This window comes from Rhinichthys klamathensis, unplaced genomic scaffold (assembly GCF_029890125.1).
Source record: "Rhinichthys klamathensis goyatoka isolate OS25496 unplaced genomic scaffold, OSU_Roscu_1.1 h1tg000180l_1, whole genome shotgun sequence".
NCBI classification, from domain to species: domain Eukaryota; kingdom Metazoa; phylum Chordata; class Actinopteri; order Cypriniformes; family Leuciscidae; genus Rhinichthys; species Rhinichthys klamathensis.
Genome location: NW_026606708.1, coordinates 323,223 through 338,196, shown reverse-complemented (window position 1 = coordinate 338,196; position 14,974 = coordinate 323,223). Strand labels below are relative to the sequence as shown.

At 40.6% G+C, this 14,974-nt stretch overlaps 1 protein-coding gene across 1 annotated transcript in view; it reads right to left on the bottom strand.

The window, feature by feature from the left end:
- Nucleotides 1-14,974, bottom strand: part of tafa3b (TAFA chemokine like family member 3b) — a 95,723-nt gene that overhangs the window by 35,862 nt on the left and 44,887 nt on the right. Inside the window, exon 2 of the mRNA XM_056260906.1 lies at nucleotides 3,164-3,276. Coding sequence (XP_056116881.1) covers nucleotides 3,164-3,275 — 112 coding nt within the window. The 5' untranslated portion in view covers nucleotide 3,276. The remainder of the gene's footprint in view (nucleotides 1-3,163; nucleotides 3,277-14,974) is intronic.

Sequence of the window (14,974 nt, the reverse complement as noted above, 5' to 3'; positions counted from 1 at the left end):
ATCCTTTTCCGCAACAGACAACAGTAAATAGACAGAGACAAAATGACACAGATCGCTTGCTGAGACACAGAAGCTAATGCCGCGTTTCACCGGATGTGCTCTTATGCCTTCCTGGTCATGACGTCACCCGCCCGTGACGCTCATTCTTTCCATTGGACTAGTTGACATTGATGCTCAGACGCATTCACGCTGGGGGCGTTCCCAAAGCGCCAAGTGACGCATCGCGAGTTCCCTCGAAAGGGAACTGGTTTGTATTCCCCACTATATATATTCAAAAACATAGTTTGTAGCAAAAACAGCAGTGTTTCACAAAGTATTTTGTCAACTCAAGATGCTATGCAGTGACCTGAATCAATGAGTCAAGTTTTTTCCTAGAGTTATGAAAGTATTTAGTATAGAAATGTACTCAAATCTTTGAATCAATTCTTTTTCAAGTTTAATCTCCATCAATCTTCCCATTGAACCAATTTACTGAAACAGTTTTTTTTAGACCAGTGCTACATATTAAATAAATATATAAAATGAGTTAAAAACATTTATAGATAGCACAAAAAGCAACATTTAATTATTTCATTATTAAAAAGATGCTAAACACACAGCGACTTGAATCAGTGCATTGGTTCTTTTTAAACAATTTGATCTCCACGGATCTTCCCAATGAACCAATTCCCAAGTTTTTCAGACTTTGCTCCAAAGTTTGCTCAGCTATAAAGCTTTTTCACAATTAAAAAAACTCTTTCATCAACGTCCTTGCACCACACCATCCCAACTGAAATCAATTGTTCATCTTCATAGTTTTGATGTCACTGGTCTCAGAGTCTTGCTTAAGGTGGGCAGGTTTAGGAGATGTCAGAGAGACTCATGTTTTACAGGGCAGAAGGGCACAGGACACACACACACACACACACACACACACACACACACACACACACACACACACTCAGAGGGCATGAGAGCTCAGGACTGCAGTCGTCCACAAGAGCTGTGTCTCTTCCTGCGTTTCATCTCATGACACACTCATCTGTCTCGGTCTCTCTTTCCACACTTCTGTCTCTTTCTCTTCTTTATGCCCTTCAATGGATCTCTGCAGCCCTTCTCCCTCCTTTACTCTCTCTCTCTCTCTCTCTCCAGGGATATTAATTTTATTGAGAGGATGAGCCTCATAAAGAATGACCTACAGTAGCAGCAAACTTTCTGGCTATATTCCCTGTGTATGTGTGTGTGAAACAAATACTTCACTCTCATTTAGCTCATTGTCCCTGAAGCCTCTGCTGCTCGAAGGGAAGAAGAGTTTAGAGTTATTAGTTTTTTCCCTCCCAGTGGTTTAGTGTGTGTGTGTGTGTTCAGTCACCTTGCTCTGACCTGTTAGCAGTAGTGTGTAATTAACTGATTGTCTGAACTATTTCCCTCCTCTGATTGGCTCACACGTTCAACTTCTGGACTACTTATCCAATCTAAAAAAGAAATACTTTGTAGGGAAGATGGTGGCCAAAAAAAAAAAAGCATGCAGATTTCATATTCACAAATGGGCAGTACACACTCCTATACTGTAAACAGAGAAACTATTTGTGACACTATGTATTATAGGGACCTACATCATACAGTACATTCTAGTAGTATGCTGTATAATTAATTATATATATATTTAAAGTGACAATAAATGCAATGTATTCACAAATCATTCCCTTTGTTTTAATATTTCTTTTCGTGGTCCCTTACACCCTCTCCCAAAAAATAGTCTGAACCTCCATTCTGCTGCGAGATGAGAGAAGTTCGCACAGTGAGTGAGTCATGTTGTCAAGAAATGAAATCTGCTCACCACAAAAGAAAAGAAACAAGCAGTGCAGAGACTCAATGCATTATCAGACTGTTCTTTTTTTTAAACAACTCATATTAATAGTTTCAGGCAAGTGGCCTAAAATTATTGCACAAGTCAGGAAAAGATAGGTCTACCAACCTCGTCAAAATAATTTCTTAGAAACACTTCTTAGAAACTAAACTACCATTTTGCTTTAACGGACAAATACACTATTGAAAAAAAAAAAGTGTGAATTTCACTGTGTTGAATCAGAAGTTTGTCTATAAATTCAGGTATGTTGCAACATGGTTATCAAAATGAACAAATAACAAAACTTACATTTGATTTACTACTGATTTAAGATAGTTAGGGGGAAAGTTTGGGAATTGTTTTTTAAAGAAATGAATACTTTTATTCAGCAAGGACTCGTTTAGTTGATCAAAAGACATTGTTACAAAATATTATTTTTCTATATCTATAATATCTATAAAAATTTGTATTTAACTTTTTTTTCAGTTTCCACAAAAATATGGAGTATAGCAGAACTGTTTTCAATATTGATAATTACAGTTGGGTAGCATATCAGAAAATAAGAATGATATTAGAAGGATCATGCAACACTGAAGGCTGGAGTAATTACAAAATCTTTGAAAAATGTTATTTTAAAATATATAAAAATAGAAAGAAAACTTACTTTAAGTTGTAATAATATTTCACAATTTTACTTTTTAGTTTTTACTGTATTTTGATTAAATAAATGCTGCCTTGGTGAGCATAAGAGACTTCTTTCATAAGCATTTAAAAAATCGTACAGACCCTTTTGATCGGTAGAGTAACTTGCCACAAAACAGAAGCTTTATTAGCGTCTGCCAATTATATAAATCAGAATCAATGTCATCTTCAATAATTATAAGAGAAACAAGTGCTTAGGACAAATAAACTCTAATCATTTCAGCAGCACTTTCAACTAGAACATTCTGCAGTGGCCTCTACATGATCCCAAAGACGTCAGTGTCCTGCAGTCCATCAGTGCTTCTCATAAATAGAGAACATCCTCTAGACTATTTTAAGCTGATCTAAGCATCCACCTACCACCGAGCTGTCTAAAACACACTGCTTTCTGTCTTTGGGTTGTTCAAATTTCTGGTTCAGACAAATATAAGCACCAAACAAAAACTTAAGATCCTTAAAATAAAAACAGACGGAAAATATTTATGGTAATATCGCCCCAAATCTGACTTCATGCAATCCACATCAGCTGTTTTTTAAATGAGATGGCTCATTAAAATGATCAACGCTGTAGGTTTAAATGAAAGTAAAACAATAACAACATGCTTGACTGAATGAACTTTGACCTTGACTTACCGATGTGACTGCGATGAGAAGAGGCGTCAGACAGGTGACCCCAGAGAGACAGAAGGGTCAAAAACACCAGCAAGAACCACGCGCACACCCTCTGTACCGCCCGCTCCTGCATTCTGAAACACACACACACACACACAAACCATATCAGCACAGGAGCGTTACACTGATCAGAAAGGCTATTAGACGGCATGTTTCTAGAGGGGATCTCATTCTCTTCTCTAGCGTATCTAAATGTCATCATGCTCACGCTGAATGTGTTCTGATACAGTGCTGAGTGCACCAAAACACTGAAATATACAATTACTTACAGAGAGAGTAAGCTTTCAGGCTGGGTCTGGGTGTTCTGGCAGATAGTGGCTGATGTTGATAGTCTTGTGAACTTTCATGTCCATATATATATATAGTGCCCTTCTCAATTATTGGCACCCCTGTTTAAGATGTGGTCGAGGACTTCTAAAAATTGAACCTTGAACATTGAACCCAAATGCAAAAAAAGAGAAAAATCCAACCTTTTATTTAAGTACATTACTTTGGTGGTAAAAAAAATCCCCCCCCCAAAAAAAAATCACACATTTAGAAAAAACAAAACCCTTGAAATCATGTGTCCCACAATTATTGGTACCCCTGATGTTAATACTTTGTACAACCCCCTTTTGCCAACAAGACAGCACTTAATCTCCTTCTAACATTTCACAAGATTGGAGAACACAGAGAGAGGGATCTTTGACCATTCTTCTTTGCACAATCTTTCTAGATCATCCAGTGTCCTGGGTCCTCTCTTATGCACTCTCCTCTTTAGCTCGCCCCACAGGTTTTCGATTGGGTTGAGGTCTGGGGACTGAGATGGCCATGGGTGGACCTTGAGTTTGTGACAGCTGAACCATTTTTGTGTAGATTTTGCCACATGTTTTGGATCATTATCCTGCTGAAAGATCCAATGACGACCCATCTTCAGCTTTCTGGCAGAGGCCATCAGGTTTTTATTTAAAATGTCCTGGTAGTTCAAAGCGTTCATAATGCCATGCACCCTAACAAGGTTCCCAGGGCCTTTGGAAGAGAAACAGGCCCACAGCATCACAGATCCTCCACCATACTTCACGGTGGGCATGAGGTGCTTTTCGGCATACTCATCTTTTGTTTTACGCCAGATCCACTTAGAGTGTTTGTTGCCAAAAAGCTCAATCTTAGTCTCATCTGACCAAAGCACACGATCCCAGTTGAAGTCCCAGTGCCGCTTAGCAAACTCCAGACGTTTACGTTTGTGAGTGTTAGTGAGAAAAGGCTTTTTCCTTGCATGCCTCCCAAACAGCTTGTTGGCATGTAGAGAGCGTCTGATGGTTGTTTTGGAGACTTTGTGACCCCAAGATGCCACTCTTTGATGCAATTCTGTGACAGTGAGCTTAGGAGTTTTTTTTTACTTCTCTTACCATCCTCCTCACAGTGCGTTGTGGCAAGATAAACTTGGGACCTCTTCCAGCCTTGTTTGTCACTGTTCCAGTTGTTTTAAACTTCTTAATGATTCCTCTGACTGGAGATACGGGCAAGGTAAGGCGAGTGGCTATTTTCTTGTAGCCACTGCCTGACTTATGAAGGTCGACACACACCTGCCTTATTTGAATGGTGTATGTTCTCTTGTCTTTGCCATGTTGACAAATGGGAAAGAGAATTAGGCCTCTGTGTCATGTCATATTTATACATCAGGGAAACAGGAAGTCATGAATTACTAATTAAAAGTTCCTAGATACCCTGACCAACTTTAGCAACTACAGAAAAATATATTTTAAAAAAATCAATTAAATTTTTCAGCGGAATTGTTAGGGGTGCCAATAATTGTGGGACACATAATTTCAAGGTTTTTTTTTCTAAATGTGTGATTTTTTTTTCACCACTAAAGTAATGTACTTAAATAAAAGGTTGGATGTTTCTCTTTTTTTGCATTTGGGTTCTATGTTGTTTAAAAAAAGGAGAATTTTTAGAAGTCCTCGACCACATCTTAAACAGGGGTTCCAATTATTGTGGAGGGGACTGTATATAAGCACCAAAAAGCTCCATATATATATATATATATATATATATATATATGGACATAAAAAATATGTGTATGTGTGTGGCCTGGTAAACCTTACATTATGGGGACAAACTGTTCCCATAAAGATGGAAATATCCAAAATCCTTGTCCTTGTGGGGACATTTTATGGTCCCCATGAGGAAAACAACTTATAAATCACACTAAGTGATGTTTTTTGAAAATATAAAAATACTGAAAGTTTTCTGTGATGGGTAGGGTTAGGGTAGAATATACAGTTTGTACAGTATACAATCATTATCTCTATGAAAAGTCTAAAACATGAAAACACAACGTGTGTGTGTGTGTGTCTGTTTCCAGAGCTGTTAAAATGTTATGTGTAGAATTAAGTGTGCTTTTAAGTATATGACGTCGATTGGGGATTTATTTATGCTTTAATTATCAGAGTCGGATCCCCTCTAACCCCCTCACATTTCACACTCTAACCGAAAATAATTTACACTTCTGAGGAATATTTGTGTTGGGTTTAATGAAATTATATCACAAAACTACATAGACCATTGGTTCCGATGGAAACTGCAAAATATAAAGCACTATTCAGCTTTCTCCTGATCCTGATACTCTTTTAATCCTACAGACAGATTTAAGCATTTCATTTGGAGAGAATTGAAATCTGAAAATGCAAAAGATACAAACAAACTCTATGTATGCATGTGTGCAGTTGTGTGCCCTTATGCTATTACTGTAAGCTTTAGTCAGAAGACATCATGTGAGAGCATGTAATAGTATCAGTCAGCCAGTGAGAGCACACTTTCATCATTAAGTCTTCTGTGGAAAACGGACGGTTAAAGGTACAATATGCAGGATTTTTTCGCCACCAGGGGTCGCTACCTCTTACAATAACAAAGGCGTATATTGATGACGTATATTCCGCATTAAGTGTAATTATGGATCTTGTCGTCAAGCTGATGGATCTTTTAAGGATGAGTGAATACATTGATGTTTTTAACATGACTGTGGTATGATGCAGGGCGCGATTGCTAGACGTATAACGTTACCAGCGCCACACGCAACGCGAGTCCCGCGGATATAAAAGAATAGGCTAGGACATTTCATTCTACCGAACTACACGCAAGTGCTGGATTAATACTCCCACACAGTTTATTTAACGAATTAAGTTAAACTTGAGGTAACGCAGCGCTGTTTCACTTGCTCTAACAGTTACACTATCACACTAAACTGCATTTGAGTGTGTTGAATGTTGTTAGTCAGGTTGTTTTGTTGGCTGTATGAGACCAAGTAAGCTAGATCAACATTAGAATAACATACAGATCATATTCTAACATTTCATCATGTTGAACTAAATAACATTGATTAGTTTTATGTACATTTGCTCACCTGTCTAATAAAGTAACATGCAACACTTGCGTCTCTGTCAAGTTGAAGTTAGTCGCGGACGTGGAGCTCTTGGCATCTCGAAAGATGTTGATCTTCGTTTTAGTCCTCTTTTTGTCTCAAAGTCTGCTTGCCATGGTCCAAAATGTTTGAACAAAACAACAGCAGCGTGAGCGTCCTTCTAGGCATAACCCAGTTGTCAACGTCTGTCGCCATGGTTACTATTGCAGTACGAGGTCAAACCTGGCGGATACCGGGGGTAACGCGGATATGACGCCATTGACTGGCGACTCCTCACCCCTGCTCACACGCCCCGTTTCCTTGGTTAAAATCGCAATTTTCTCACTATTTACAAAAAGTTGGAAACATTTGGGATATTGTAAGTAATCAACTAAACAAAATATATAACATTGGCCTAGTGGTTTTTGGATATTTTACTGCAAAAATCCTGCATATTGTACCTTTAACAGAATTGTATTACAAAGAGAAATTTGTGTACATTTTCTATTGATCATGGCAACAGTAATTCATCCAATGATGATCAAATGATGGAGAAAAGCATTATAGCCGGGCACAAATCCAAAAACATGGCATTGATGAGAATCTGCATTTTAAAGAGCTGATTCAGGTATTTGGACAGCAGTAATGGAGCGATGTAGTACAGTAGTTTCTGCAGCCTCCACAATCTCAAATCATGCAGAATCGGCCTGCAAGATGGGGAATTGTCCTGTGCAAATGGCGTTCAGCACTAATTTTGAGCATGTTTGCGCCATTACCTGATTTGCATAATTCCTTTAGTGTATTGGGTGCTAACACAACACACAAATAGCATGCGGAAATAAATGACATTATTACTGGGCAGAGTTCATTCTTAGCGAACTCTTCCCCAGTATTCCCTCTGCAGTTTTGTAATGGAGGTCTGTGAGTTGCTGCTGATTAGTATCAATGTGTTTAATAATGAATTTGCTTCTTAGTATTTATGGTACACAATACACACATAAACTAATGAAACTCCAGACACAAATAGCTATTCAGCAGATTGAAAGAGATAGATTTTGTGTGGGGAAAAACAGAAACGTTAGACAGAGAAAAGTGTGTGGGGAAGAAGGAGAGAGATAAACAACATGAAGAGGTGATTTAGAAATGGTTTTCCTGGCTCAGGGAAGTCTATGAGTCGCTGTGGGAATGTGTCAGATTATGCAGATTTAGCGTACTAATTATCTTTCAACCAGCAGAGCTCACTAGAAATCTCTCCTGTTAAAAGCTAAGGGGTGGGGAGGAAACACCCTGTCGGGAGGGAGTTTTACAGTGTGCAGGTGGACAGACACCAACACACAAAAAGATACAGACTGGCACTTATATTCTCACATCATACCCAGAAATCTGCGGTGTAGTTTATGCACCATTAGTGCAAACACCAAACCTTTTCCAAACACTCCCTGCCCCACATTGCTGTACAAACAGATAGTCCCTGGGTTTACTTATACTGCACATTAAGTTGGGATATACTGTGAGTATTTTAACAAATTTAAGTGAAAGTAAATTTATAGTCAATTCTCATTCCATTAGAATTCTAATCAGTAACATATTTAAAATAATATCCACTGAGCTTCTTTACAAGCTTTATTATACTTATTAACATTGGCCTTTTTGGAATCTCAACAGACTGAACACACAGCAGAAGGGCATTGTGTGTGTGTAAGTGTGAGTTGTTGGTGTGTGTGTGTGTGTGTGTGTCTCTTTGCTCTGGTTGCTCTTCTTTGATGGCTAAACTTCTGCTGTGTGTTCATTAGTTCTTTAGGAGCTCTCAGTTAACACTGCCAAACACCCACTGGCTAGTGTCATCAACATGTCTTTGCATTAATACCAGTCAAGCTTAATCACTAGCAAATCTCCAGCAAGACTTTAATTTCTAGCTCTTTTTTGCAATTCATTTTCAATGTCAGAAAAAAGCGAAGAGTCCGAGGGTACGTTTACACGACAACAATATGCTTAAACCAGAGACGTTTTTCCTTTAAGTTTTCCGCGTACAGACGACACCATTGTCAAAACTATCCCCATTCACACGGATCCACGAAAACGATTAAAAACCCTGTATTCTGCTGCCAGGCCATTAGATGGCGATGACTGAGCACGTAATACACATGTGCATGACGTCATCGTCAAAACTTGCACTTTGAAACCCGTTTTAAAAAGTTTGCGTTTTCAGGCACCCAAAACGCTGTTGACGTGTAAACGAATGGCCAAAACGCATACAAAGTTTTTCGTTTTTAGTTGAAAACGGTGTCGTGTAAACAACCCCTTAAACGAAGTTTAATTTAAAAAAAGCAATTTTTTTTTGCAAAAAGCTGAGAAAATTGTGTTTTTGTCCAAGACTACATTCAGATCGGATTTAGTACGGTGATGATCAAAACACAGATGAAGTAGATCGAGTCCATTAATTGCGGAAAGCTTGCACAGTCCTACAGCTCGTCCTGGGTCGACATTTCATTCAGTAACATTAGGCAGTTTTGATTTATATGCTGTTTAATGTTGATGATAGCATTATTTTACATATGCGTATGCTTACATAAGATATCGATATAAGATATTCATTACCCTTTCAGAAGATGCCTTATAGCGCCCCCCACCATATAATGGAAATTTCCATCAATGGCGGGGAAGCGTTGTCTCATAAATGATGAAAATCTCCGTCAATGGCGAGGCAAGAGTTAATATTGTTTTTTCCACCCATTATTTATTTTTATTATTTACCATTATTTAGGCCTACAATTGCAGCAAATATACCATTATTTTTCAGGCCAAATGTATGCTGGAAAGAGAGAGAGGGAGAGAATGATTATGGTTGAAATTGTGCATTGGGAAACGTCTCGGTTACGTATGGTAACCCACGTTCCCTGAAAGAGGGAGCGGAGACGTTCGTCGGAGGGATCCGACAGAAATGGGATCTTCGCAGAGAGACCAATCTACTTCGAGAGAAACTAAACGAGCCAATGCACATTGCCATGCTATAATTCCGCCAGCTGCTTCTATCACGCAGTGCGGGTATTTAATGAGCAGCAGGTGCAACGTATCTTTGGTTTTCACTGAGGAGCCGAGCCAGGGACACGGCTGTCTGCAGTGATGGTACAACAACATGGTGACGGGACGAACGTCTTTCAGGGAACGTTGGATACCATACGTAACCGAGACGTTCCCTTTCATGTCGGTCACTCCAACGTTTGTCGGAGGGATCCGACAAAAATTGGATCCCTATCAACACGCCATGTTGTTGGCCCTTCCAGTGCCCTGCATAAGCCTCACTTCTCTCCCTTTATTAGGGGCAGAAGCTTATGCGGGGAGTCCTGGCCACTGATGTTCCGCAAGATCCACTCAGTAAGAACATTGGATAACACTGGGAAAGTGTGCCCTTTCTAGGGGAAGGAGAACGCTGCGGAAGCCACGACCTCCCCGGAGGGAGGTAACGTGGAGAATACACATATGGACTAGCCAAGCAGGGTAGTGCAACACATGGAAGTCTCTGGGGTGATCCAGCCTAATCCTAGGGGGGAAGCGCACCGGCAGAGATGGAAGACACTGGCTAGCCGACAGGATAGCCGTACCGTGAAATTTACACTTATGGGGTCGCCGCAGGGACCGCTACATTTGGACACCCAGCCTAGCACGGGTTCCTAAATGCATACGAGTGTTAGGCCTGGCGTTAGACGCTCCGCAACGTATTACTGCTGTAGGGGTGATGGAGGAACTCAACAGGGTTAGCCGTCTCCGGGGAACACACTGGAGCAAATAGACGCACGTATCTGGCCGACCAGGCGAGAATGGCGTAGCAAGCCGACACTTGAGCGGGTTCCCCGCGCTACTGGCCACTTGGGGCGAGTATACGGGAGGATACCAGCTCTACACGAAGGCTATAGAATCTAGCGAACGTGTTGGGTGTCGCCCAGCCCGCAGCTCTACATATATCTGTCAGCGAGGCGCCTTGAGCCAACGCCCAGGAGGAAGCAACACTTCTAGTTGAGTGTGCTCGTAACCCGAACGGGCAAGGCACGTCTTGGGATTGATACGCCAAGACAATATCATCCACTATCCAGTGGGCTAACCTCTGCTTGGAGACAGCCTTTCCTTTCTGCTGGCCTCCGTAACAGATGAAGAGCTGGTCTGAGGTCCTAAAGCTTTGCGTTCTGTCCACGTATAACCGCAAGGAGCGGACGGGACAGAGAAAAGGGGTCTCAGGACAACGTGAGAGTCAGCCGATCCGAATTCTAGGATCGGTTTTCTAGAATTCTAGAATTCTTATCATTGACCGAAAACGCTTGCAGGTCGACGCTTGCATTTAAAAAAAAAAGTTAAATTCTGCACCCGGTCCTCCTCCGGGTAAAGAGCAGCTTCATCCCACTCCAGGTTGCCTGTCTCAGAGGTGATTTTTCACTGACCGCACGGTGGCTGAGACGAACGGCGTCATTTCCCTGCAAGGCTCAACGTCACAGTAAAGCTGGCTGTGGTGGAGTCCCCCTTTTTCTTTTTTCTTTTCAGGGGAACGACGCCCTTGGCGACGAGCAGACTGAGGGGCAGCCCACAAGTGCTCTTGAAGCACAAAGGGGCAAGCTTTTGATTGCCTCAGCCTGCTTCTGAACTGCAGAGAACTGCTGGGCCCAGTCCTCGACAGTTTCGCCGAAAAGGCCACCTTGTGAGATGAGAGCATCGAGAAGGCACACTTGACGATATCTCACACCTCTGCAAGTTTTAGCCTGTGGGCACTTCTGGACCACCAGGGTGGACATCGTCTGGCCGAGGGCCAACACCTCAACTCCGGCTCAGAACTACCCTCCTGTATTATGAGTGTTTTTGTCTTCCATAGTTTCAGGGTGGATATAGCATGCAGGGTAGAGGCGGCCTGCGCGTAGCCTTGCCACCCCACCACCGAGGGTAGTGAGAGAGAAAAAACTTTTTCTGCAGATTTAGGCATATTTGGCTTGCCATATTGGTGCCAATATGCTTCCATACTGCCAAAGTTGTTCACGCACATCGAGGGAAAACCGCACGGAGGCGGCCAAGGTGATTTACGCCAGATCGCAATCTCACAGATTTACGCGATCTCCCCCAGAGCAGCCCAGGAAAGCATGGCTGTCAAGTCTGAATCTGACTCAGCATGAGCACACACCACTCTAATGGGAAGCTCAGCATCATCATTTCCAAAGTATATCAGCCCTCTATCCGATGCAGTGGACGACATCTGTTCTCAGCTGGAGCCCCGAATGAAACGCTAGGTCGCCCATGAGAAGGACAAGCAATCCCATCCGTAAGCTGCCAGGCATGAGAGACCGTAAACGTGGCCGTCAAACTCGACGGGACACGGTGCGCTGAGCACTCATGCCCTTACGAGAAAGGCAAGACGAACAACGCTCCGACGTGCCCATGTTCTTCTGAGAGAACATGAACCACCCACGAACACAGTCTCAACATGCTTGCGATGCGCTAGAGGAGTGAGGGGCCCGAGGAGGTGGTCTCGTCGGGGAACGCTCACTGTAATCCTCAGATCACCAGTGCTATTAGCCAAAGTAGCCCTTTTCTGGTGGCCACCAGAAGAGGAACTATTTCGGGGAATAGGCAAAGGGACTCCACCTCGTGTGAGGTACTCGAGTCTCGACCACGCATCTAGAGCGCTGCACGAAGCGCTGGGTTGCCGCGACAAGGTCACTGCTTGATAGAAGCAGCTGGCACAATTATCGCATACCAATGTGCATTGGCTCGTTTAGTTTCTCTCGAAGTTGATTGGTCTCTCTACGACGATCCCATTTCTGTCGGATCCCTCCGACGAACGTTGGAGTGACCGACATGAAAGGGAACTTTTTTTTTTATCAATTGATGTAGCAAAAACATCTCACTCACTTCTTTCCTGCATTCAAAAGTATGACAATCTTCCTTTGCCATCGCAAATAAACTAAACTGTATAGATGATATTTTAGAGTTAAAACCTCAGTAATTCTGAGGTAATGGGGCAATATTTCAGAAATTGCAAAGCAGTATTTGAGGGTAAAAGGGTTTGGGATAGAGTTGCACAGAGCTGATTTCAAAGATAGAAGTACTGTACAGTATTGTAGAGTAATACTACATTGTATGATAGAGGAGCAGTATTTCACATATAGGAAGATATTTCAGAGACAGAGCAGCAGAATTTCAGAGAAAATATTCCCGAAGCAGTATTTAGATGGTATTTCAGAGAAGGAGCGACAGCATTTCAGATGTACAGTATAGGAAGCTATTTCAGAAACAGAGCAGCATAATTTTTAGAGGTATAGGACAGAATATCAGAGGTATAGGATGATATTTCAGAAACAGAGTGGCAGTATTTCAGAGATAAAAGTGCATTATTTGAATGTTAAAGGTTGTTTGATGGAGGGTGATGTAGGGTTGTTTTACAGAGATAGAGCTACAGTATTTTAGAGCTATAAAGTTGTATTTTGAGCTGGAGAGTTGCATTTCAGAGGCAAGATGGCACCCATTTAAGGTGTGAGGGAGAAGGAGTGTTTCTGAAGTGTAACTAGCCTATACTTGCAGGTTTTTTTTTAACCCAGTTAGTGTTTCAAAGTACACCAGCCGCATCATAAACATTGAAGAGGGAGAGAGGGTGGCGGGGGGGGGGGGGCGTGTCTGTTCCATTCATTTAATTAGTCCCAATGGAATTTTTGCAGATGGTGACATCATCACACGCAGACATTTCTGTTTCATTTTCTACCCAAATACAGTATATGTCCACATCAAACCTCTCTCTCTTGCGCTTGCTGTTTCTTTTTCCCTGTGTCTCTTTCTCATGCAGTGTTTTAAATCATGCCCTAATGGTCTTGTCCAAGACTGAAACAATCATGCCATGTCAGAGAGCTAACATCATTCCGTGTAACATTTTAGGTTCAAACACTAGCTAAAAATCTATAAATAAAATAAATAATAAACACACACACATTTCCTGCATACAACTTTTGCATTGTAGACCTCATTATGACCGACAGACCAAAAGGCATCAAAGAATATTCAGCCATCACCTAAAGCCCCTTTCATCTTCCCTTCCTGCTTCTATTCAGACAGGTTTTCCAGTCCTGTAACAAATGCTGCAGGCTGGTAGCTGTGCTGCTTTGTGCACTATAAAATTAATGTGTTTGTAGTTCTACTGTTCTCCCTCTACTTTCCCTTTTTTTCTCTTTCTCTCTCTCTTTCTCCATCTCTCTCCCCCTAAAGGAACAATCTGCATCTGAACGCAAAGCTGCATAAGAATGTCTAAATATATTAATGTATCAGCACTCATAATAATATTTTTTTTTTTTTACCTATCAGCAGTCTTTAAAATCAATGAACAATGGCCCTAATGTGCAGTAATCAATACTGACATCTCAGGTCATGCTGGTAAATAAAAATCTGTTTTGAAGTGACCTGCCTGGTTAAATATTTAGTAGTTCAGATTATTCCCTGACCTGTCAATATTTTCACCGTCCACAAAACCATAAAAATGCTAAATCAAATTTTCAAACTGGAGTACAGGCCACAAGGGAGTGGTAGTGAGTCTACGAATAAATTTGAAAGGGGGAAAAAAAGCCTTTACAACATGCATTTTAGGGCTATCAAAGTTAACGTTAATTTAAGGCATTAACTAAAAATTATAACATTCAATTTATTTTATCTTCCTTTTATAAATACTGATTGGAATAATTTATAAATTATATTTATATATTTATTTAAATGTATTTTAATAAGTAAATATTTTTCTGAATAATATTTATAATTTGGTTTAAGTTTAGTATAATGTTTATAAAACACAGTGTCATTTTGGAAAACAAAATCTTTTTCCTTTATAATATGAATATATTTATAGTATAGTGTTTCAGAAACATAGTATATATTTATAGTAGTCTATATATATATAATATATTAATATACATATAAATATAAATGATTATATGAAAATATGTACCTTTAAAATTGTAAAAAAATAAATACAATTGTTTATGAAGACTATCAAAGTCATTCTCGCAATTTCATCATCTAGACACTGCTCCTTTGGTGGCATTTAAATCAGCGTAATTTAACATTACATCACAAACATTTGTGATACATAAAAACACATGTACTTGATCAATGAACATAAGATAGAAGATAAAACACAATACTGATCCAGATAGGGCAAGTCAACTGACCCAAACTCGCTTAGCAGAATCCATCCATAATCTTGAAATCTGATTAGGGATTCAGGAGAGACCATGTCTCAAAATAGTAGAAGAATCTGTTGAGTTTTCTCCTAGAAGGACGAAGCTTTTATGAGACTCCTGGGTCTTTATCTGTATAACCCCTACACAAAAACACAATGTCTCGGTTGTGGGTAGATAAGATCAGTTAGTGTG